The sequence below is a fragment of the Selaginella moellendorffii genome, unplaced genomic scaffold (genome assembly GCF_000143415.4).
Source record: "Selaginella moellendorffii unplaced genomic scaffold, v1.0 SELMOscaffold_8, whole genome shotgun sequence".
Classification (NCBI taxonomy): domain Eukaryota; kingdom Viridiplantae; phylum Streptophyta; class Lycopodiopsida; order Selaginellales; family Selaginellaceae; genus Selaginella; species Selaginella moellendorffii.
Genome location: NW_003314269.1, coordinates 988,705 through 1,012,331, shown reverse-complemented (window position 1 = coordinate 1,012,331; position 23,627 = coordinate 988,705). Strand labels below are relative to the sequence as shown.

At 44.4% G+C, this 23,627-nt stretch overlaps 3 protein-coding genes across 3 annotated transcripts in view; 2 read left to right on the top strand and 1 right to left on the bottom strand.

Moving 5' to 3' along the window:
- Positions 1-6,837, top strand: part of LOC9634996 — a 63,620-nt gene extending 56,783 nt beyond the window's left edge. Inside the window, exons 2-10 of the mRNA XM_024671781.1 lie at positions 4,282-4,320; positions 4,656-4,780; positions 5,027-5,101; positions 5,354-5,533; positions 5,876-6,012; positions 6,063-6,180; positions 6,262-6,431; positions 6,616-6,680; positions 6,737-6,837. Coding sequence (XP_024527549.1) covers positions 4,282-4,320; positions 4,656-4,780; positions 5,027-5,101; positions 5,354-5,533; positions 5,876-6,012; positions 6,063-6,180; positions 6,262-6,431; positions 6,616-6,680; positions 6,737-6,837 — 1,010 coding nt within the window. The remainder of the gene's footprint in view (positions 1-4,281; positions 4,321-4,655; positions 4,781-5,026; positions 5,102-5,353; positions 5,534-5,875; positions 6,013-6,062; positions 6,181-6,261; positions 6,432-6,615; positions 6,681-6,736) is intronic.
- Positions 6,838-9,844: 3,007 nt separating this feature from the next.
- Positions 9,845-11,803, bottom strand: LOC9631806 (2-oxoglutarate-Fe(II) type oxidoreductase hxnY). Its single transcript, XM_024672326.1, has 12 exons — positions 11,682-11,803; positions 11,434-11,629; positions 11,284-11,382; positions 11,175-11,226; positions 11,001-11,122; positions 10,847-10,947; positions 10,738-10,796; positions 10,633-10,689; positions 10,534-10,579; positions 10,399-10,478; positions 10,129-10,337; positions 9,845-10,066 (listed from the first exon to the last, which is right to left on the bottom strand). Exons 1-11 carry the CDS (start codon positions 11,760-11,762, stop codon positions 10,232-10,234), a joined length of 999 nt encoding a protein of 332 aa, XP_024528094.1. The 5' UTR covers positions 11,763-11,803; the 3' UTR covers positions 9,845-10,066; positions 10,129-10,231.
- A 1,577-nt stretch (positions 11,804-13,380) lies between these two features.
- Positions 13,381-14,787, top strand: LOC9631805 (glucan endo-1,3-alpha-glucosidase agn1). Its single transcript, XM_024671780.1, has one exon. It carries the CDS (start codon positions 13,381-13,383, stop codon positions 14,785-14,787), a length of 1,407 nt encoding a protein of 468 aa, XP_024527548.1.
- Positions 14,788-23,627: the final 8,840 nt, after the last annotated feature.

Here is a 23,627-nt window from a genome sequence, read left to right as displayed (position 1 = left end):
GGGATATTGGGGAAGGCTATTCCCCATGTCTATGGGCATCCTAAGTATGCTAAGGAGTGGATCTGGGATGATCATTCATGGACGGATGGCCCAGTCTTTGGGAGACGGGACTATGATGTAAGTGGTGTCAGACCACCGATGTGACCAAGGTGAATGGGCATGGCCTTAGCATAACGGGCCGATATGTCAGTGGTACCTTGGGATGTCATTCATGGGATCGGACATGTGGAGCACTTGGACCAAGTGCAAACGTTGAGTGGCGAGGATGCCATTCTTGGGGCTAGCAAGCCCAAGTCTAAAATAGGACATATGGAGGTTGTGAGTGAGACTCCTCTAAGTGGTCGGAAGTGTGGTTAAGTGACTAAAGTAGAATGGAAAAATTAGTCACTTACACTGGAATTCTGCTTTGGCTTTCAGGAAAATATTAGATTTCTTAAGTAGTGGGCAGCCCAACAGCAGCTCCTCCATATCAAGATTCATATTCACATGAAGTAACTTGCAATGTTGCAACTAACTCAACTTCACTACCTTTTAACATGATCATATCCTTCCAGTGCTACTTGGGATAGGGTATACATACACTACTGCTGAAACACTCAATTAGAAGATTCTAAATCAAAATCTTCCAACTTGGGAGCCTTGAAACACAACAAAGCCCCTTGATATATATTAGATATTACCTTTGTTTTACACACCCTTAGTGTAGGACAGGCATCCACAAGCACTTTGTGCTACTTCAATCTAGAGTTTTTTAAGTGTGTACATGAAGAAGCCATAATACATATGAAAATTCAAAGGATCCAAAGAAATATATAGACATTTCAAATCACATCTGAAGTAGTTTGATGTAAAATATAAGTACTTAAAGGTCATGATAAAAAAAATAAATAAGAAAAAGGAAAAATAAGTAAAAAAAAATTTAAAAAAAATTTAAAAAAAACAACAAATAAAAAAGAATTAAAAAAAATTCTAGGAGACTTGACAGGAATGCAGAAAAAAAGAGTATCATCATCAAAAATAATATAAAACCTAAAGATAAAAGAAAAAGCTTAATAAATTCTTTTTGCAAATGAAACAACAAATAACAATTCAAAGAAAGTATCTTTTCTGATTAAGAAAGACATTTCAATCAACTTGAAAGAATATAAAAATGCACCAAGTATTTTTAATAAGATTTTAAAACTTTGGAATATGTAAATATAAAGAAATCTCAAAAAAAGCAAAGGCTAATAGAACTTTTGCAAAAAAAAGAAAATGAGGATTTCCCAAAAAAAATTCAAAATAACAAAGTTAACACCATTAACGAAAGAAAATCAAAGATTTTATAAAAGAATCTCAGAAAAAGCAAGGACTAATAGAACTTTTGTTAAATAAAAAACTGTGAATTTTCATAGGGGAATTTTGAAAATGATAGGGCATCATCTTTTAAAACAAGAAGATTAAGGTTCCATAAGGATATCTTAAAAATAATAAAGTAACACCATGAAAAGTAGCTTAAGATTTCTTAGGATAATCTCGAATGAAGAAAAGATCAATAGTACTATTAAAGATGGATGAGGATTTCATAAGGGGAAATCTTAGAAAAAAAAGTTTAACAAAAAAAAATATTAAAAATATTAATTTTTTGAGTAGAAATATTTCAGAATGTGAGAATAAAAATAACAAAGCATGGATATGAAATTTGAAAAGAATAAAAAATCTAAGAAAAGATCATATATACCAATTTTGAGAATGAATTTTTTTTTCAAATTGAAAATTAGTGAAAAACCCAAATGAATGTAAGAAAATACTAAACAATTCTTTAAAAAAAGTTGTTAAAAATATTTTTTAAATAATTTAAATAAATTTTAAAAAGAGAATTTATGAACAAAAGATGAGAGCAAGGATGCAGAATAAATACAAATGATGAATCTAAGTGAATTTAAGCTGTTGGGATGTTATATTACACACATTTCTTTTTTAAAAAATATTTTAAGTTATATTTCACCCTATCAAGCTTTTTCAATTTAGCATCCATTCATCACGTGTATTGTGCACAACACCAACTTCACCTTTGCTTCAAGTCCAGTTCACCTCCAACTTTTGAATCACACAAGGGTTAGGGACCAATTACCCAGTCCCAACCCTCACCACTTCAAGCACTAGAGTCTTGGACTTGAACCCATAGACCCCACCCTCGTCACATGTGCATCCAGCATAGACTAGGATGATCATTCCAAGTAGTTGTACCATCCCAACTAGTGAACTCCAATTGTCAAAGGCATACTTAAATTAAGAGGCCTTGTACCCTCCTCACTTCAAGGTGTTTTGTGCACTAAGGTACATCAAGGGCCTAGCAGTCTCCCTATTTCTACCTTACACACTTCTGCAACATCTGAGGGTTAAAGGGTCACGATGAGGTAAGGTGACTTTTGTGTTCACCTTAAGGTACAACTCACCTAGGGTCATCTTAGTCATCACAATCACAACACATACTAAGTTAGAACCGTAGTGAGGACAAACCCAAAAAGTCACTGCTTTATCATCCACCTGCGAGCATGAGACTCACACTAAGCTTGAAGGCCTGAGCCACACGCTCACGTTGTCCTCATGACAAGACGAACTTGTCATCGCCATTCAATATCTTTCTCATTAGACTCTTCATTTTCAACTTTTGAGTTCAAGTTCACATATTCTAGACTTCGCTTTCACTAAGTCTAACTCGTAGTGTGCTTATGCACATTACACCTTTTGACTTCTGCGACCACATTGGTCAAGGTAGTACCTTAATCACTCTTAGTTCCTTTAGTCTCTGGAAGATATGTTTTGACCCTTCAAGTTCTGAGTTAGTCTTCACCCTTATCGATCATTGAGTCATCTCGAGTAGGAACTTAGTCTCCAAACTTCCCATTTGGTTAAGAGCTACAAGCTCTCATTTCATCAACACTAGTAAGACTAGTCAACCATGACTCTTTCATCTCACTCGATTGCTCAGCAATCACATGTCCATGATAACACCGTTGAGAGTTCTAACTTAGCCCGAACTTAGTTTAAATGAGCCTTAGACTCATCCACAACAGTGAATTATGACATTGTCAAGTTGAAGACTCCACTAGCTAGGGAGGAGCACGAGTCTCCACCCAAGTAGTGAGACTTAGCCCACATATGAGCACTAGCGTGCTTCAGGAGAGTAGAGGCACAAGGCCTTGAGAAGAGCGAGTCCAGTCCAAGACAGCTGAAATTAGTGGCCAGGCTAGGCTCAGTCTCTAACTTAGACATTCTCATACTTGCTTTCTCCATATTATTTAAGTACATGAGGGCACAAACCCCAGGCCCCCTCCTCGAAAAAATTAACTCTTGGGGCTAGCATGCACTAAAACTTAGTTTTAGGACTTATTAACTTTGTGTAGAGAGAGAATAATCAGGTACTTAGACAAATTTCATATTTATCTTAAAGAGAGAGTGCCCAAATTAACATCTTAATTTAAAGGTGTAATATGTCATGCAACCATCATCAAATTAACTATGAATGTCAATAATCTACGAAAACTTTCGCAATAATAAAAAATGTCCAAGAAGAAGAAAAAATTTCTCAAAGTTCATAAACGAATTAGTGGGATATTTACATCAACTATGAGATCTCACATCAACAACAAAAAAAGTGTAAAATTGTAAGAAAACCTTACAATCTTGGGGGTAGGACAATACAATTGTATTATGAATAAAAATAAGTGTGAGAAAAGGTTAAAAAATTAATTAATTTTTAACAGGTTAATGAGTATTTAAGCAGAGGCAATATAAAAGAATGTGAGTTAAGGACTCCATCCTCAAAACTTTGAAAGGTTTTTTTTTTAGTGGGACTTATATCCTTTTTTAGTTTTAGTTTCAGTTTCAATTTGAGTGTGGAGCAGGGAAGAATCTTGGCCTTGGATGAGTAGTTGATGTATTTAGTTGACTCACTAGGCTTGAATCCCATCTTTGAAGTTCTGTATAAAGTTTGAAGTTTGACTTTGGAGTGAAGTTATTGTATTTGAGAAGAAAATTTTCGAGTTGATTATTTGTTTAAGGGTGGAATTTGCGGGTTTCTTTTGCCTTAAGTGTGTCACAAGATTGTATTAGTGCTAAATCTTCCATTGCATTCTGATCTAGTGCAATTCGTAGCCATCTTAGTGCAATGGCCTTAAAATGAGCTTGAGAATCTATTGTGTTTGGAGGGAATCTAAAGGAGTTGAGTCTCTGTTTGGGTTAGAGAGTTGTTGAGGGACTTTTCTGTTGGATTTTAACTGATTTTTGAGCTTGCAGTTCATAAGAACCGGGACAAACTATCACTGGAGCCAACAGGTACTCAGTTCCTGCGCATACATTCATTTAGCTAATGATCTTCAACAGACTCTGGGGATGACGAAGAATTAAATCCAGTTTTTTATCTGAAGGTGTGATAGTCAATTTTCGTTCTTCTGCTGTCTAAAACAAGAGTTTGTTTTCATTTTCTACAGGGGGAAGAAAGTGAAGATGAGGTAACACGGCTGCTTGGTATTTCTGAAGTTATAATATGCAACGTCTGTTACAGGAGGACGAAGACATGGGAGAAGAGGAACTCGATGACATGGCTGCCAAAAGTAACTCCGACTATGTCCTTATAGTCACGATACACTAACTGTTTATTATTTTTCCAGTTGAAAAACAGGCAAAATACTTGAGGCAGAAAACAGGAATCATAGAAGATGAAGATGAGAAAGAGAAGGCAGACTGGGGTAAACGCAAAAGAGACTACTACCGAGCTGATAACATCGATTACGAGGTGAGGTTTCTTCTCTTTGTCAACTGTACGTATTGAGAAATTTTTATCAGATACAATCAAGTGACGATGAATTGCCTGCACTGGAAGAAGATGAAGCTCGACGAATACAACAAAAAATAGCAGAAAGCCATCGACCGGAAGATTTTGACCAGGTTTCTGATGAAGACATACCTGAAGAAACTGATACCTTGGAGGTACAAGACAGTTTTGATTATATTACATATTGACCTCGAATGATATTCACAGAAACTCGTAGAGCGAAGTGATCAGTTGGTCAAAGACAAGGTCAAAGACAAAACATCAGATGTACCCATTGAGAAAGTAAAGAAAGATTTTGACTCTCTTTCCAAGGATGAAAAGTTGCAAGTTGTAATGAGGTGAGGCGATCTTCTCAAATCAAGTTCGTCAGTTAATTCTCACGTTGTTTACAGTAATGCTCCAGAGCTTGTTGGCCTTCTAACTGAATTAAAGGAGGCGCTGCACGAGCTGGAACATAAAGTGCAACCCTCTTAAAGAAGGTAAATACGTCTTAGCAGTGGCTTCGTAACACTTACATTTCTCTATTGTTAACAGTTGGAGGACGGGAACTTCGCAACTAGAGAGGGCAAAAACTACATGGAAATGAAGCATATGCTTCTTTTGAGTTACTGCCGAACTATCGTTTTTTATCTGCTTCTCAAAGCAGAAGGGCGATCAGTCTGTGATCATCCAGTGATTGCAAAGCTGGTTGAAATTCGGACGTTGCTTGACAAGGTGAGTTTGTGCATTATTTTTGTGATATTCCAAATAAATATGGTGATCAACACCAGGTACGTCCAATAGACAAGAAACTGCAACAACAAATTGATAAACATATGGTACTAGATACTTCCAAGTTGCCACAACAGGAGGATTCCGCTAAGGATGAAGTAAAGGTACAGGAATCTCTTATCACCATTAGCTTTCAAAATATATGTAATGAATTAGTTCAGCAGGAGTCAAAGGCGACTGCAAATGGAAACCATAAATCCAAACATTCGCGGCACAACGTCCAAAATGCTAAGCCAGCTGAACAGGTATCTCTGAATACGTATATATAACAATTCTGTCTTACAGCCACAGTTTGTCGGAGAAGAAAGCAGAAACATGCTAAGAGAGATGGAAAGACTACAAGAAAAAGCTAGACGTGAGCAGTTACTGGAGCAGACTAGAGTTTCAGAACTCCAAACTGGAAAAAGGCGTGAGGCGAAACGGTGAGACTACAGCACCAGACCTTTCTTTTTCATCAACATTCATATGGCAGGCACCGTGGGCTGCTGGATGACTTGGAGGATGATTTGGGTGCCCTTGACCAAGAGTCGCAGCCGAAAACCATATCGCGAGTTGTTGCTGAAGCTGGAAAACGTCAAAAGAAGCCAAAAGTGAGTGTTTAGAACGAGTACGCCTTGTCACTAAACGCGGCTTGGCAGATCATTTCAAGCGATACCGACCTGCCTGTGAAGGAGCACATTGGAGAAAGAAGAAGAAAGCGTGAGGTCCAGACCTCTGGTCGGGCGGAATCACCTGTTGAACAATCCGAAGATGACGATGATGGTCAAACACAGCGAGAGGATGAGTTTTATCAAGAAGCGAAAGCAATCAAACTCGCCAAGGATGCCGCCAGGGCCGCCAAGTACAAAAAATAAGCTGATAGCCTTGTTCAGTCTCTGGAATTTTGATAATTGTCGTGCAGGGAGCCTGTTCCCAAACCAGAACTTGACATGCAAGAGACGAGAAGGCACATTAAAACCGAGGTAACGCCATGGCATTCCTCTTTAACATAATTGTTTGATTTGTTTTCCCTGTGCATTCAACAGATGGAGAAGAATCGTGAACACCATATCGCAAAAAGGCCTCGAAGAATCTACGGAAGAAATTCAAGGTAAGATGATTATATGCTAGCACAGGGCTCACCATCGTTTTCGTCTTGCTCCTCAGATGACGCATGGAAAGGCGGTGACCAAAAGGACAAGTCCGGGACATCAGAATGGAAGCAGGACCATATGGAGAGGAATCCACTGGTGTCCGCACAAATTTGAGTAGAAGCGTCAGATTAAGTTAGTCATGCTTAAAAAATGTTAACAAATATGAAAAAAAAGGAATGAACTTGAAAGTTGTCAAGCCTCTTCTGCAGATATGATGTTTTTCGAGAGTTTTGAATCAGGACTACATAAGTCGAAAGTTATCCTTCCATCTTGAGAATGATGAAATTTGGCATCAGAATGGAAGCAGGACCATATGGAGGTTAGAAAACTTATGAAAATTTCATAAGGGAATTTTTCGAGCTTGATGAGAGTTCAGGTCAAAAGTTTTGAATCAGGATCATAAGTTGAAAGTTAATCATTTCATCTTGAACCCGAAATTATTGACCATGAAAAATGAATATGAACAGTTCATTTACAAAACCTTAACAAAATTTTGAAGTCTCTACACATTTGGAATCCTTCCAGCCTGCCCGTCCCGGGGCTCAAAGTCGGATGCTGCATTCTTGTCCGCAGCGGACTGTAATGTCGCTGCAATTCCACCACGCTGTGCGACTCCACCACTGTTCCCGCGGCTTGAACCCTTGCAGCATCTTCGTGAGTCACCACCTTATCAATTGGCATCTTTGCGCTGGCATTCTGTACCACCACCACAAAGAAAACAAAAATCAAACGAGTTACAGCCACGAAAACCTCTTGAGAAATATCTCCAACTTACAGCACGTCATGGACTGTGGGAATTTCGTCTATGGCACCAGCCGCATTCTTGTTCGCATTGCTTCGTTATGCCTTTCCTGAGGAGTTCATGTATTTAAGACCAGATGAGTTTGAAGCTGTGCTTCTGGGCTTCTGGCCATACTTTTTTACTAGTACGTCTTCACGCGAAGTTGCTCTGCAATGCTAGCATATTCCTGCCCCAATGCTGTCACGAGAGTCGCAGCATGTTTCTGCAACTGATCCAGTGGTATCTCCCTTCCCCAATCTGGGTTAGCTGAACACGCATATTCGCTCAAAACCCCAGCCTTAATCCGGATATTTAATCCCTCGATAGTCTACAAGCAAGTCGCCCGTCACGTAGCTGGGTTAGTGAGGATCGATGACATAGCATTCATCCTCATCATCTGCCTAGTCAGCAGACCCTACAGTCATGTCTATTCACCATGTACTTATACCATAAGCTATGAAGCGCTGAGCGACGACCATTCTGACCATTCCAGAATCTAATAAAATGTCCTAGCAAATCCGCAATTGTATTCATCATCGCAGCGGCCCTGCTCCGAGTCAATGCAGCAGGTCTCCTTGTAGGGTTTATAAACACCCCGCGAGAAACAACAAACCACAGGCATAGCACCGACGCAACGAGAAGGAGAGACATCGTTCCTCTACTATGAAAATGTACAATGAGAATGTGAGAAGAAGGTGCAGCACAAGCTCACAACCAGCCTTTCTATTAAGGAGTGGATCCTCAGGAATGCAGCGGGAATGTCTTTCGAACATCCGTGGTAACGTCCCAGCCTCATACTTGTCCTTATAATTGACCTTGCTGAACATGGTATTATAGTGGGCGTGACAGTCCCAGTTCCTTTGTGCAGCAGCATCAGGTGTGGGGAGTGCAGGTATAGGCGCACTTGGCTGTGCACCAGTACCGCCGCCATCAGTTTGAATACACTGAATCTCCAAGTACTGATTGGTGCCTGTAATGCCACCATATCCACTGGTCTCGGCTGCTTCCCACATAGCTGCAAGGAGAGGCGACGAACTCCCTGGTACAGTGGTTCTCCCCAGGACGGTAGGTGAACATGAGACAGTGTTCAACACCCAAACCTTAATCTTGACGACATGTACCGCGTCAATTATGGGAAGATCATCTACAATCAGCTCACCAGTGTTGAAGTTCGGGGACTGATTAAGTACACCTTGTAGAATTCTCCGAACCTGATAAATCAGTGCGCTAGCCTGGGGCCTAGTCGAGGCCTCTCTGTATACCTTACCCATACCCCACAAGAAGCAACGAAACACAAGCATAGCGCCATCACAACAAGGAGAGATGTGGTTTTTCTACTGTGCAAATTCATGCTGAGAAACTTGGAGAACATGGAGCGCAACCAACACTTATATATCAAAGGCTGCAGATAGGATGCATGCTGGTAGTTATATTCTCCTCCTGTTGCATCTCCTCCACCCTCTCCATACTATTACAAATCCCCACCATCTCCAATTGCATCCCCTAGTTGCCTCTCCAAAATATTGCTGATTTCACCTCCCAAATTAGGCATCCATGGTAATGTGTTCGACTTCTCACCCTCACAAGGTGACTTTTTTTTTCCAACTCAAGCAATGATGATTATTAAGAGAAAGTCAGCTATGCCGCATTCAACAGTTCAAACAACTCAATCATGGATGTGATCCTGAATGAAAAACAAATGCATTCTCTGAGATCATAAGACTTCTAAACATAGAATACCAGAAGGCCCGCGTCGAACTGAGTGAGTGGTGCTTGTGGTGGAAGCACCTTGCTCTGCATTCTTGCATCCACCCCGTGCAAGTCGAACCGGTTGTTTCACAGGCGTTTGCATCAGCGCTCTTTTCGATCTGCAAAGACTTGAGCGACACCAAAATTCTAAAGGTCCTGCTTACTAAAATGAAAATTCAGGGCATTGGCCTACACCACCTTGCGCCAGGGCAGGTCAGCCTGAGGAAGCAGAAGCACTGTTCAAAGTCATGAAGGATCGTGATATCGAGCCGGATGTTTTCCTCTACAATTGCCGGTCGCAATCCTACGTGAAAGCTGAGCAGCTGGAGCCGGCCTAATGAAGCAACATATGTGATCATGCTGGGCCTTTACTGCAGGGCATGCCGTTACGACGAAGCCTTGGAGCTGCTGAAAACTGTGGACCACGAAACTGTTAAGCTCGGCGAGCAGTTCTTTATCACGTTGATCAAAGCCTTCGCTGAGGCTGAACGCTGGGATGACACCATTTCAGTCTTCAAGGAGATGGACAGATCTTGTTGGATCAGAGGCAGCGTCTACGTGCTGTTGTTGGAGGTGTGTTTCAAAGCTGGCTATTACGAGTCGTGAATCAATTTCTTCACCGCAATCCTCGACAAAGGAATCAACAGAACGCCTGGTGTGTACGAGACTATGATCAGAGCCTACGAGCGAATGAACCGACTGTCAGAGATCTCGGAGGTTTTCAACTACATGCTCTGTCCGTTCACCGCTGGCGTTTATGACCTGCTGCATGAAGTATTTATGAGGACAAAGAACTCAGAGATGCTCGAGGCGCTGGAAAACATCAAGAAAGCCGGCAAAGTCATCTCCGAGGCCTCATAATTTCAGATACTTACCGGCAACGCTCTGACGCCTACCATATACGAGCCAAGCTCAGCACGATTTTTTTTGGACAACTCACGAAGATGAAGGCACCATACACATTACATTGCCACCGTCCTAGTGGACAGGTTGGGGAACACTTTCCTTAGCGTTTGCATCCAAGCCTTTGTGAGTAATCTGGTAACGGTATGTGAGGTGATCACCGCTCTTGATGGGAGGATATCTGTACGAAGAAGCCGGCAGTCAGGTATGAGTCTGCTGATTTCAATTTAAGATGGACTCACTTTGGCGGATTGGACGGGCTGCAGCAGGTTGGCAGGCACTCCACAATGCAGTCAAAATTTGGCTCCATGAAGAAAGGTATCTGTGTTTGTTCCTACTAGAATCACACTAACAACAAAGGCGTTCGTCATGCTTACCGAGTAGCGCTCTTCTCCATGGTTCAGAACGCGGTGCAGAGTTGACCTTCGATGCCATGAACGTCAACATTATTTTAATTCTGCAGCAGAATCTCTAACCTGTATAGATTGTTCGTCCATCGTTCGAGCATATCTCCCAGGTTCACTATGAAAGCTCTGCAGTGTACATCAGACGAGAACAACTCTCATAATTCTGAAACATACCCTTTGATCGGTTGTAGGTCCTCCCACACTTGCTGTTTGGCATCTTTCTCTTTGCAAATCTATCAAACTATCAGGATCGAAAACCTCACCAGTGTTTCTGGCTCATTACCTGAAGACCAGGAACACTATCAGTCGCAAGAAGCGTAAGCATCCCATAGTCACTATGAGCGCCAGCACCAAACTCTCCCTTCTCTGGATTCGTAACTCCAGCTGAATGTGTACCAAACGTAGTTATTCTTCTTCGTCAGTGATTCTTCCGGTACCTGGATAGTGAAGCAACCGCAACAGTGCCATTGGATGATCAAACATCCCTGGTTTATCAAAGAAAGTCTCATCCAAATCCAGAGAGATCGCAATGAGTTTTATGAGCCGCCTAGATAAATTCCTGAAAAAAAAAAAAAAAAACACGTTTGAAAATGGCAGGAGATATGACTTACTCGACCTCTTGAAAGTACTTCTCCATTGTTTGCCTCCATCCTGGTAGTAACTCTGGTGAGCATAACATGGTAAGTTACAGCAAGCATAGTTTCAAAACCATAGCCAAACCTGGTGAAGGCCACTGATTTGGTCCTTGGTAAGGCTCGTTTGCTCTAGGATCAGTTTCCGGGATTTCAAGGCCGATATAATAGCCTTCCTTCGAATCCCCTGCACATCCAAATTTAAATTTTGGAGCCAACATGCCACAAGTTTCCATACCAGCAATTTGCTTGACAGGATCGAGTTTCTCCTCGCTGTAGGGAGTATAGCCCCGATTTCTCTTGTCCTGTAGCACCTTCGTTTTCTCTTCCAAGGGAAGCTTGAAGAACTTCCGGGTCTGATTAAACACCTCCTCCATGAAGGCTTCGCCGATCCCGTGGTTGATAACGTAGAAGAACCCAGTTTCCAAGCATGCCTGAACAAGAATCCAAATGCATCGAAATGCGAAGATCGACAGCTTAACTCACCTTTCTTAGCTGTAGAGCCAGGCTCTTCACATCCGGCGAAGAGATATCTATGCATTCAAGCAGCTGCCGCTCCGACCCCATACCTGTCCAAATTAACAAGAGCCCTAAAACTTGAAACCCGTGTATCCAGATAATTTTGGACATCAAAGAATGTAATTCCGAAAACTAGTAAAAAGTCAAGCCTTGAACTCCCCAAGGAACATCTGGTTGACACTCGCTGCTTGACCAGCAGACAGGATCCAGAAGCGGGCCATGCTCCATGATTTCCGCCAGCAGATTGAAGAGTTCGTCCCCCAAAAGAGGCCTAATTTAAAACGCTTCAAGGCCATTCATCTTCAAGTGGTTCCCACAGGGCATATCAAACCAATTTGGAACAGTTGAGGAGTGTGCTCTTTTTAGTGGCCAAAACCAGGTCGTCATCGGGCCAAAGAATAAAATTTATTAGTGAAATTTATCTTTGTTGATTGAGTATATTTTTCTTCTTTTTTTTTTGCCAATTGAGACGTTCAACACAGAGGCTCTTGGGACATAAACATTATTAAAATGTAGATATCATACAATTTAAATTCAGGTCTGCGCTTGTTTAGTGGTCATTGGGTCAAAGAGGTTTTTTTTTTTTTTTGACTGAGTATATTTGTCATTACCAAGTACAATTTTTCAGCATAGGTGGCACTCTAGTGTGTTTTTTTAATGCTAATTTGCCAACTATAAGTATATTATTCTTCCTTACAATAATTATGAATAATTGTTTGATGGGGCCCCAACAAAATTGGCCAGAAAAAAGGGTTCCTCATAGCTGTTGAGGATGCTTCTCAATCTGCTTCTTCCACCTTGCCTACTTACACCCTCTCGTGATTCCAGCATTATTTTCAACCTTCTTATTCTGTTCCAGCACAACACATGCCAAATTCACCTGTGTAAGTCCAAGGTAAGGACTTGTGTTAGGCAGCCGCAGAACTTTCCTTGGCCATGTCAGTCAGGCCATAATCAAGCCACCTTCCCATTCTCATCAATGTAGAATTGGTCCACCCCCCATGTGTTTTTATTAGCAACCATTGTGAATCTTCTTTATGCCACTTGTAAATCTGTAAGGGGTGAGCATATTTTTTAGATATTCACTTTAAAATTAAAATATTTTGTTCCCTATTTTCCTTTACTTTTTTTAATAAAAATAATGTTTTTTTTTTCAAACCTTTTATAAATTATAATTTAAAAAGCTGTAAATGAGGAAAGTTGGTTATGAAAGTTGAGTAGTCTGCATTCGAAGGCTAAATCCACGGCAGCCAGCCCTAACCTTAAAGACACTAAATTTAATGGTTAGGTCAACCATTAAATTGTGGAAACTCCAGTTAAAGCCTAAAACATGAGCCAGCAAGCCAATTATGGATGTATGTGTACTTTGAAAACTCAAAATTGTTATCCATCCTTGTCGATCATCACCACTGAGTAGAGTTCCAAGGCGTCAGATTCTCAACTTGAATTTCAGCCTGTCATATTCAAAATATTAAAAGATGTTCTTTGCTGCAACCCGATCCCGAAGTTTCCTAGAACATGCTAACATTGTCGAAGTCAAAGAAATACCTGTGCCTTCTTTGACTGACGTGCGAAAACGTCCTCTTGCCGCTGCTCCGTAGCGTACACGCGGAGAACTCCCAAGAGTATTTAAACACAGGCCTCCGATCCCAAATTGAAGATGAAAATGAGGGGGTTTCCGAATTGCCTCATCTCCCTGACATTGCTCCTGCTGTCATTCTGCTTCCAGTGTCATGCCAATCGTCCTGTCTTCGCTCACTACATGCTCTATGCTCCTTCAGGTCCCGATAATCTGGATGGCTACAAGGCCGAGATTCGGTACGCCAAGTCCAAGGGGATTGATGCATTTGCGCTCAACACAAATAACTGGGAGGACGTGTACAAGACCCGCGCTGACGGGATCTACCAGGCTGCCGACGAGCTTGGCTTCAAAATCTTCTTCTCGCTCGACATGCACAGGGACAACACGCACCTCACTGCGGAGAATGTCAAAGAGATGATTACCCGCTACTCGAGCAGGGCCAGCCAGTACTCCTATAACGGTAAGCAGTTTGTATCTACTTGGCTCGGCAACGAGGACACTGTGTTTGATGGCTACTCCAACGCGCTTGAGGGCTGGAACAAGGCGGTGTTCGATCAGATTGGTGGACGTGACAAGTACTACTTTGTAACTTTCTTTCCAACCGGCGGTACCGAGCAGGAGGTGACCAGCATGATCAATAAGTTCAACTCGCTGATCGATGGTCTTTATGCCTGGGATACTTCGGCTTGGCCTTATTCCAGCGCGGACAACTTCAATTCTCCTTCCAACGATAAAGATCAAGCGTATCTTCGAGCTTGCAAGAACGCTAGGAAGTCGTATATGGCGAGCGTCAGCCCCTGGTTCTTCAAGCACGACGGATGCTGCAACGATGTCTGTACAACTCCGAAGGACCAGACCAGCTGTGGATGCCAGGTGAAGGGGAACTATCAGGGATCCGGTCTCTGGATAAAACGGTGGGAGCAGATCATAAAAGACCAACCAGATTTTGTAGAAATAGTTACCTGGAATGACTGGGTCGAGAGGACCTATGTTGCAAAAATGAACAATCCGAATTGGGGACCTCAGCAGTCCAACGACCAGGACTTTCCTCACGAAGCGTTCCTGGAGCTGGGCTCGTACTACATCAGCTGGTATAAGACCGGGCAGCAGCCTTCAATCACCGATGACTCCGTCTTCATCTTCTACTACTCGCAGAGCGCCAAAGCCACTGCGACGAACGATCCTTGCAAGCCTCAGAACGGGAATGTGTTGGATGATCGTGTTTATGTGGTCACCAAGCTCAAGTCCCCAGCCAGCGTTGAGGTGCAGTCAGGAGGTTCAACACAGAGGTTTCCTGTTAAAGCAGGCGTGACGACTGTGTCCATGCCGTTCCAAAAAGGCCAGCAAAGTGCCAAAGTGACGAGGGATGGCGCACAAATTCTTCAAGTTGTTGGAAGCAAGGGCATTAGCAACAGCTTCTCAACATATGACTATAATGTGTACTCAGGCTTCAGTGCGCTGATCCTTCCTGAGTTCCTGACTGCAGCATAAAGATTAAAGTACTGTGAGGCTACTGTGAGAGAAAGCAACTTAAAAATTTGACAAAGACCTGTGCAGTTTCGCGCGAAAGGGAAACCGCTGAATTGGTAGAACACAATAGGTAGCTCACAAGCAAAAAAACAGTAGGTAAACATTCCGCACAGAGAAACTTGACTCGATCAAAGGTGTCAGACACCGATTTGAGATAAAAACAGTCACTCGGGCGCCAAGCATCCGACGCTTATTCCCGTTGCAATATACAAAGACGGAATGATAAGAACAAGAACAAAGAGCAGAGCAAGAGAACTTTCCCACACTCGTACCTGGTGATCTAGCTTCGACGTCGGAGGCGCGGATACCACATCCGGAGAAGTTTCTCGCAAGCAAAGCTCTATTTACCTTATTTACATTACACGTTGCCCTCTTTTCTGAGCGCACACAGAGGCATTTTGATCAGAAATGGAGGCAGAATGGGAGCACGTCCAGATGCCAAGATGCCAAGGATGGTGCATTATAACCAGGTTCAATGGATCCAACAATGCATGTTGGCACTCCCAGCATTTGCCCAGAAAGGGCAACTGCTGGTGCGGAGCAATGTGAGGTCATTGGTGGTCAGAACTATAAGGCAGGCAAGGAGAGTGTTCACTCTGCATCAGAGAGTGGGATTCCAAAGCTGTGGGTGAAACAGAGTGTCGTGTGAGGCAATTCTTTTATGCAAATGCCCTTCCTTTCAATTCTCCCTTCTTTCCAGTCAAACACAGTTAACTAAAAGTCAAAGAAATTGCGGTGACTAGCTTCTACCCAGAGAAAGTTATGTCACCCATCTCAGTTGTGCGAATCCATATTCTACTTAGAATTTCGATACTTAGAGCTTAGCCTTCTTTGGATGATGTTTGATACAAGATGTCTGGACGTCCTGGACCTGTCGCAATATTAACAATGCGTTCTGTCCATTTATAAAAGGAGATTCTATGCTTGCTTGCATTTATAGAGATCCCAATTGCAAGTCTCAAGTAAAGTACACCTAATCTGCATACATCTGAGTTTGGCAGTCTTTTGTTTTCTAGAGAAGAACGTTTCTTAGTGGGTGGCTCGCATATTTGTACCATTTTCTCTTTTCCTTCTACATACTATCCTCCTCCTTTGGTCATGGCTAGCGAGAATGATTCAAGTCTGACCAATGAAAGTGTTCTGGGCACTGCAAGTGGTGGGCGGGCTCTCTGTGGTTTCAAAGTGAGTGGCAAAGAACCTGGGCCAGTGCTTAGCACGCACGTCCTTCAGGTCCCCAGCAATATAGCAATCAGGGGGCCGGTGGATCCACAGAAGACCGAGACGTTGAAGTTCTCCAGCATTGAGGATTACAATACATTTCAAGAGAAGCTCAGCACTCAAGGATGGACTCTTGCGACAAAGGTCGGGGTGAGTTTGGGTAAATTGACCATGAAGCTGCAGGGTGATTACTCCGAAGAGGAGAAGGAGAAACACAAGAAAGAAATGCACAAAAAAATTCGCACGGTCATCGTCACCGAGTCTTTGTATGTCCCCATGAAGTGCTTTCAGATCCCTCAACTCCAAATGACCTTGACTGATGAAGCCAAGGCAGATGCTCGACGTGTTACCGGCGCTACTGAGGCGACAGCTTTCTTGGAGAAATACAGCTCTCATGTGTATGCTGGTTTGTACCATGTTGGTGGCGTGCTCTTTAGGGAGGTGAACGTCACCAGCAGCCATGAGACCTCCATGCTTGCTGATGCGCAGAGGATTACGCAAGCTGGAAATCTCAGGTGAAGTTAGTTACAGCTCGCCATTTTTCGATGGCAAAGCCGAGGGTAAGTTTTCACAAATCTCTGATACCGAGTCCTACGAGTTTGCCAACTCGAGCCTTCAGTTTGAAACATCGAAAGTAACAGTCCGTGTTTGGGGAGCAACATCAGTCGAGGCCAAGGACGAATTCCTGAAGAAGCTGGATGCTGATCATGCTGCATGGGCCATCATTGACAAGGATATCGACCAGGTGAAAGATCTGGTGGGTATTTGGGAGCTCATGGCAATCGACAGAGATCTGAAGAAGCCCACACTGGAGATCTGCAAACAATGGCACACAACATCAAGTGGAGAAGTTGCAGAACTTGCATCGTCAAAAAGTGACGAGGACAAAAACAGAAGCAAATGGTTGCAGTCACTATCAGGATGCTATACAGAAAGAAATCAACCAGTCGAACTCCGGTACAGGAGATAACAAGCCGAACCCACCACCAAAGTAAACATTAACACAAAAACAAAAGAAAAAAGAAAAAAAGAAAAAAGTATAACTATATAAATGTAATATAATATAGGGAGTGTACAAAATGCAGCTTCTTGAGACTACTGGACAGAGAAATTGGGGGCAACTCTGGATGCCTCCATGCGTAGATCTCGAGCAGTGCCGGAAAGAGAGAAATGCATGGCAAATTTTCTTGCATCAACCTCACCCACAGTGCATGGCGAATGAGACACACCTAAAAAGTTGCCAAGCAAAAATTTGACCTGATCACTCCAACAGCAACATCGAGACCTGGTGGCGGCAGTAGACGACCCTTTACCCACCCTCGTTGGGTGAACCCCCTCTCAGATTGCAAAGGAGCTGGCAGATGATGCAATCAACGGGCGCCGGAGGCCCGTATTGCTCTTGAGGTCCGCAACTCTGGCCCAGAGAAATAACATCGACCAGAACGCATCCCACAAAAGAATATCGGTCGTTACTTTAGACTTATCTTAGAATGATCAATCCTTGCGCTGAATAAGCCCGTAAAGATCTATTTGATGTAGAGCTTGCTCATTCGATCTATAATCTTCAGAAAGGAAACAACAAAATTCAAAACAAAGACGCCTCCTCCTCTACGTGGACGGAGCGCAGCACACGGAATGCAAGGCTCATCAGAAGATAGCTTGAAAGATCACAGAGCTGGTCCAAGAATATCAGTTGCTACGATTACAAAACAAAACAGTGAGATTGCCAGAGGCAAGAAAATATCAAATAAGAAAAACGTGGCTCCATCAGATGACAAACTCATTGTGGTGACGCAGAATGTTTCCATCATCGCCTTGATTGACATCTCAATGTTCTGCAGAATCCAGGCCTCAATCATTTGCCCGGAATGTTTCTGAGAAATCATCTTTTGCTCAGCTCTGCGCTCGAAGCGCTTAATCCACAGCAGCATGCAAGCGACAGGAAAAAAAATGGGACATAAGCAGTGAACGTTATTGTTAAAGCCTCTGGGACGTCATGAGAGCAACGTACAAGTATGGAACGAGTGCCCAGGTAGAATCGCCAGCTCCTCCCAAGTTCAAGAGAATGGACTGGACGACTTTTGAGTCCTGGTCTTTGCTTGCTCCAAACTGGCGCGCTAGCATCTTCACCTTTGAGACTGCAGAAAAGATGGCGGTGCATGCTTTGCAAAGTCCGAGACGAGTGAAGAGCACTTGATGCGAGGACTTGCGAGGCGGCTACAGCGAGGAGGCATCGGAAGCTCAAGATATGGCCGACTTGGAGCGAGAAGTTCATAAGTGTCTCAAGCTCGGTCAAGCTCTTCAGCGCAGCGTCTCGGTCCCTTTTGCCGTGGAGATTGGAGGCAAGTTCTTTATTGGAGCCTAGGTCCAATTCAATAGCACCGCAAGAGATTGTTGTCCAGCTCTAAGTTCCACTTATTTCAATGTTCTTGACTTACAAACAAAGCCTTCGAACTTCAAGGATCATAGACATAAGCATGGAGAGTGAGCCACCTCTCCTCTCCCTCACATGACTCCAGGAGCTTATCTCGACCACATTCGTGGGCCGCCTGGTAGAGCTCGGCATGGCTACCCTCGAGAAGACTCTCCACGCTGTCCGAGAATATCACACCTCCTGTGTCGCGCGCAAGCCTCCCAGCCTCCAGCAGTGCACGCCTCGCCAGCTTGTCTCCCACCTTCATGCCTGTCTTGCTCGCCGCGAGTCTCTCCTCCAATTTCTCGAGCGCTTGCTCCCCCACAGACGATGGCCGCTGCTTCCTTGCCATGGATCGCCTGGCCTTGGCGCTCGGGTGCTTCTTGGTGCTTGGCTGCTTCTTGGCATTGGCGATCTGGGCCTGGATCTTCGTCCTGGCGTCCTCCACGACACCAAAATCCACCCTGAGCGATTCCGCCCTTGCGGCAAGCGAACTGCGCCGATCTTTCCCCAAGACCACCACCGTGAATCTCTCAGGCAGCGGCCGATCGTGATCTTGGAGATCGAGCATCCGGAATCTTGCCGACACGAGCTCCTGGCCCTGCATGTTGCTCGACAGCACTTGAAGGCCTCCATCCTTCACGCCCTGGTGAGGCGCAATCTTTCTATAGTCGAAGCTCGCATTGGAGAATCCCCATTCCTCTGCCATGGCCGCAGAGCTTGCTTCTTGATTCCCAGCGTGAACTTAAATTCCCAGAGTTATCCCTAGAATATGCTAAGTAGATCGTAGCTGTCCAACAATTTGCCCTAAAATATGCTAAGTAATCATAGCCGTCCATCTATTTGAGAATATCTAGGATATGCTAAGTAGATCGTAACCGTCCAAGAACTGACCTAGATTATACTAAGTAGATCGTAGCCGTGCAATTTGAAAAGAGACGAGACAAGAAAGAGAGAATGACAATCTCGGAGACGAAGAGAAAAGCACACTCGGGAGATTGCTGAAGAGAGAAAAGAGATCCAGCATTGTGTTCCATGAGACCATGTCGCGGCAAGGGATGAGATCAAAGAGGCGGCGCGCTTGGTCGAGATCCCCGTTTTGGGTGTAGGCCTTGAGCATGATGTTCCAGGAGAAGGTGTTGGGGCACGGGATGCTATCGAAGACCCTGCGCGCTTCCTCCGGGCGCCCACAACGCCCATACAAGTGGACCAGGAGATTTCCCAGGAATCGATCTTCACGGAGCTGTGCCGAGGAGGATATCTGCGAATGCAGCTGGATTCCCCGGGCGAGATCCCTGGAATTGGCACGCGAGCGCAGGAGTGAGGCGTAGCGCTCTCGGATCTCGTCCAGAGTCTCGCCCCCATGAGAAATCATGGACCGAGGAAACCAGGCTTCTTTCTTTCCAGTCAAACACAGTCAACTAAAAGTCAAAGACATTGCGTTGACTAGCTTCTAACTATGCCACCCATCTCAGTTGTGCGAATCCATATGCTATTTAAAATCTCGATACTTAGAGCTCAGCCTTCTTTGGATGATGTTTGATACAAGACACCTGGCACACTTCTATCTCACAACTCTCATCAGCAATTTCAACAAGTCTGAACGTCCTGGACCTGTCGCAATATTAACAATCCGTTCTGTCCATTTATAAAAGGAGATTCTATGCTTGCTTGCATTCATAGAGATCTCAATTGCAAGTCTCAAGTAAAGCACACCGGCTACTTGTTTCTCTAGCCATATAAATTGGGTTCCTCATGCCAGTCAATCTGCATACATCTGAGTTTCGCAGTCTTTTGTTTTCTAGAGAAGAACGTTTCTTAGTGGGTGGCAACTGACTCTTGCTCGCATATTTGCACCATTTTCTCTTTTCCTTCTATATACTATCCTCCTCCTTTGGTCATGGCTAGCGAGAATGATTCAAGTCTGACAAATGTTCTGGCCACTGCCAGTGGTGGGCGGGCTCTCCGTGGTTTCAAAGTGAGTGGCAAAGAACCTGGGCCAGTGCTTAGCACGCACGTTCTTCAGGTCCCCAGCAAGATAGCAATCAGGGGCCCGGTGGAGCCACAGAAGAACGAGACGTTGAATTTCTCCAGCATTGAGGATTATAATACATTTCAAGAGAAGCTCAGCACTCAAGGATGGACTCTTGCGGCAAAGGTCGGGGTGAGTTTGGGTAAATTGACCATGAAGCTGCAGGGTGATTACTCCGAAGAGGAGAAGGAGAAATGCAAGAAAGAAGTGCACAAAAAAGTTCGCACAGTGATCGTCACCGAGTCTTTGTACGTCCCCATGAAGTGCTTTCAGATCCCTCAACTCCAAATGACCCTGACTGATGAAGCCAAGGCAGATGCTCGACGTGTTACCGGCGCTACTGAGGCGACAGGTTTCTTGGAGAAATACAGCTCTTATGTGTATGCCGGTTTGTACCATGTTGGTGGCGTGCTCTTTAAAGAGGTGAACGTCACCAGCAGCCAGGAGGTCAATGCATGCTTGCTGATGCGCAGAGGATTACGCAAGCTGGAAATCTCAGGTGAAGTTAGTTACAGCTCGCCATTTTTCGATGGCAAAGCTGAGGGTAAGTTTTCGCAAATCTCTGATACCGAGTCCTCCGAATTTGCCAACTCGAGCCTTCAGTTTGAAACATCGAAAGTAACAGTCCGTGTCTGGGGAGCAACATCACTCGAGACCAAGGACGAATTTCTGAAGAAGCTGGATGCTGATCATGCTGCATGGGCCATCATTGACAAGGATATCGACCAGGTGAAAGATCTGGTGGGTATTTGGGAGCTCATGGCAATCGACAGAGATCTGAAGAAGCCCGCACTGGAGATCTGCAAACAATGGCACACAACATCAAATGGAGAAGTTGCAGAACTTGCATCTTCAAAAAGTGACGAGGACAAAGACAGAAGCAAATGGTTGCAGTCACTATTGGATAGGGCTAAGGCTTTTCAGGATGCTATACAGAAAGAGATCACCCCCAGTACAGGAGATAAGTAAACATTAACACAAAAAGATAAAAGAAAAATAGATAAAAAAGAAAAAGAGAAAAAAGAAAAAAGTATAACTATATAAACCAATATTTAAATATAATATATAATATAGGCAATGTATAAAATGCTGAGACTACTGGACAGAGAAAAATTGGGGGCAACTCGGACGCCTCCATGCGTAAATGTCGGGCTTTTCTTGTTTGAAAGCCATCGCCGGAAAGAGAGAGATCAACCTCGCCCACAATAAAAAGTTGCCAAAAGCAAAAATTTGCCCTGATCACTCCAACAGCGGCGGCAGCAGACGATCCTTTGCTCACCCTCGTTGGGTTACCGTTTCCTATTGCAAAGGAGCTGGTAGATGATGCAATCAACGGGCGTCGCCTGAGGCACGTATTGCTCTTTGGAGGTCCGCAACTCTGGCCCAGAGAAACAACACCAGAACGCATACAATGAGTATCCCTAGAAAATTCGCGGTCAAGTCCAAGTCAACAGTCGTAAAGATCGAGATTGCTCATCTGATCTATAATCATTCAAAACAAAAGACGCACGAATTCGCAGATCATCTTTCGCCGAGCCTTGCATTCCGCGCCCGTTGTTTTGAATGCGCAAGGCTCGGCGAAAGATGATCCGCAGATCATCGGGCGCGGAATGCAAGGCTCATCGGAAGATAGCTTGAAAGATCACAGAGCATATCAGTTGCTACGATTACAAAAGAAAACAGTGAGATTACCAGAGGCAAGAAAATAACAAATAAGAAAAACGAAGCAGTGAATGTTATTGTTGAAGCCTCCGGCATGCATGTCGTCCTAGACACTAGACGTCATGAGAGTTCCATAAAGACGCCCTGGAGAACTTGCCACCAGACTCCACAGCAAAAGGACCGAGATGCTGCGCTGAAGAGCATGACCGAGTTTGAGACGCTCATGAACTTCTCGCTCCAAGCCGGCCATATCTTGAGCTTTCCGATGCCTCCTCGCCGAAGCGGCCTCGCAAGTCCTCGAATCAAGCGCACCTTTGCTCGTCTCGGACTTTGCAAGGCACGCACCGCCATCTTTTCCGGAGAAGCCAGCAGTCTCAAAGGTGAAGATGCTAGCGTGCCAGTTTGGAGCAAGCAAAGACCAGGACTCAAAGGTCGTCCAATCCATTCTCTTGAACTTGGGAGGAGCTGGCGATTCTACCTGGGCACTCGTTCGATACTCCAATTCAATAGAGGTGTTTGTCCAACTCTAAACTTCTAGCGAATGCATTGACACTAAGATCCACTTATTTCAATGTTCTTGACTTACAAACAAAGCCTTCGAACTTCATGGATCATAAACATAAGCATGGAGAGTGAGCCACCTCTCCTCTCCCTCACATGACTCCAGGAGCTCATCTCGACCACATTCGTGGGCCGCCTGGTAGAGCTCGGCATGGCTACCCTCGAGAAGACTCTCCATGCTGTCCGAGAATATCACACCTCCTGTGTCGCGCGCAAGCCTCCCAGCCTCCAGCAGTGCACGCCTCGCCAGCTTGTCTCCCACCTCCATGTCTGTCTTGCTCGCCGCGAGTCTCTCCTCCAATTTCTCGAGCGCTTGCTCCCCCACGCGGACTTCTTCCTCCAGCTCGGAAACTCTCTGATGAAGGGCCTCCAGATCGACCGGCGTTGGATCCTCTACGAGCGGTGGATGCTTGGTGACCAGCTCCAAGACCCTCTCCTCGCATTCCTGGTCGATCTTTGCAAGTGCGAGCTGCCTCTCCGCCTTGGCAAGATCCTTGGCCAGGAAGTGCTGCTTGGTCGTGACCAGAAGGACGTTTCGATCATCCAGCTCCCACTTCCCTGCAGCGCAAGCAAACGCATGCAAGTCATCCGGAGAAACCAGCACCTTGGAAGCGATCGCCGCCTTGGCAGCCTCGAGGCATGTCTCCCGATTGCTGTCCTCGATGCCAAGATCGACCGCCAGCGCCGGATCCACATACCGCACCTTGTACATGGCACCATCGAAGACGAATTCCATCGGGAGAGCCGAATCGCCAAATGCCACTGTGACGACCACCATCTCGGCGAGAGCCCGATCTATCAAAACCCTGGAAGTTTATAAAAGAAAGCTCCCGGCGATGGGGATCCCTGATATCAGGAAGATCGATCTGCCTGGGAAAGATAGAAATCTGTGAGAACGCAAGCTCAAACGAAAGA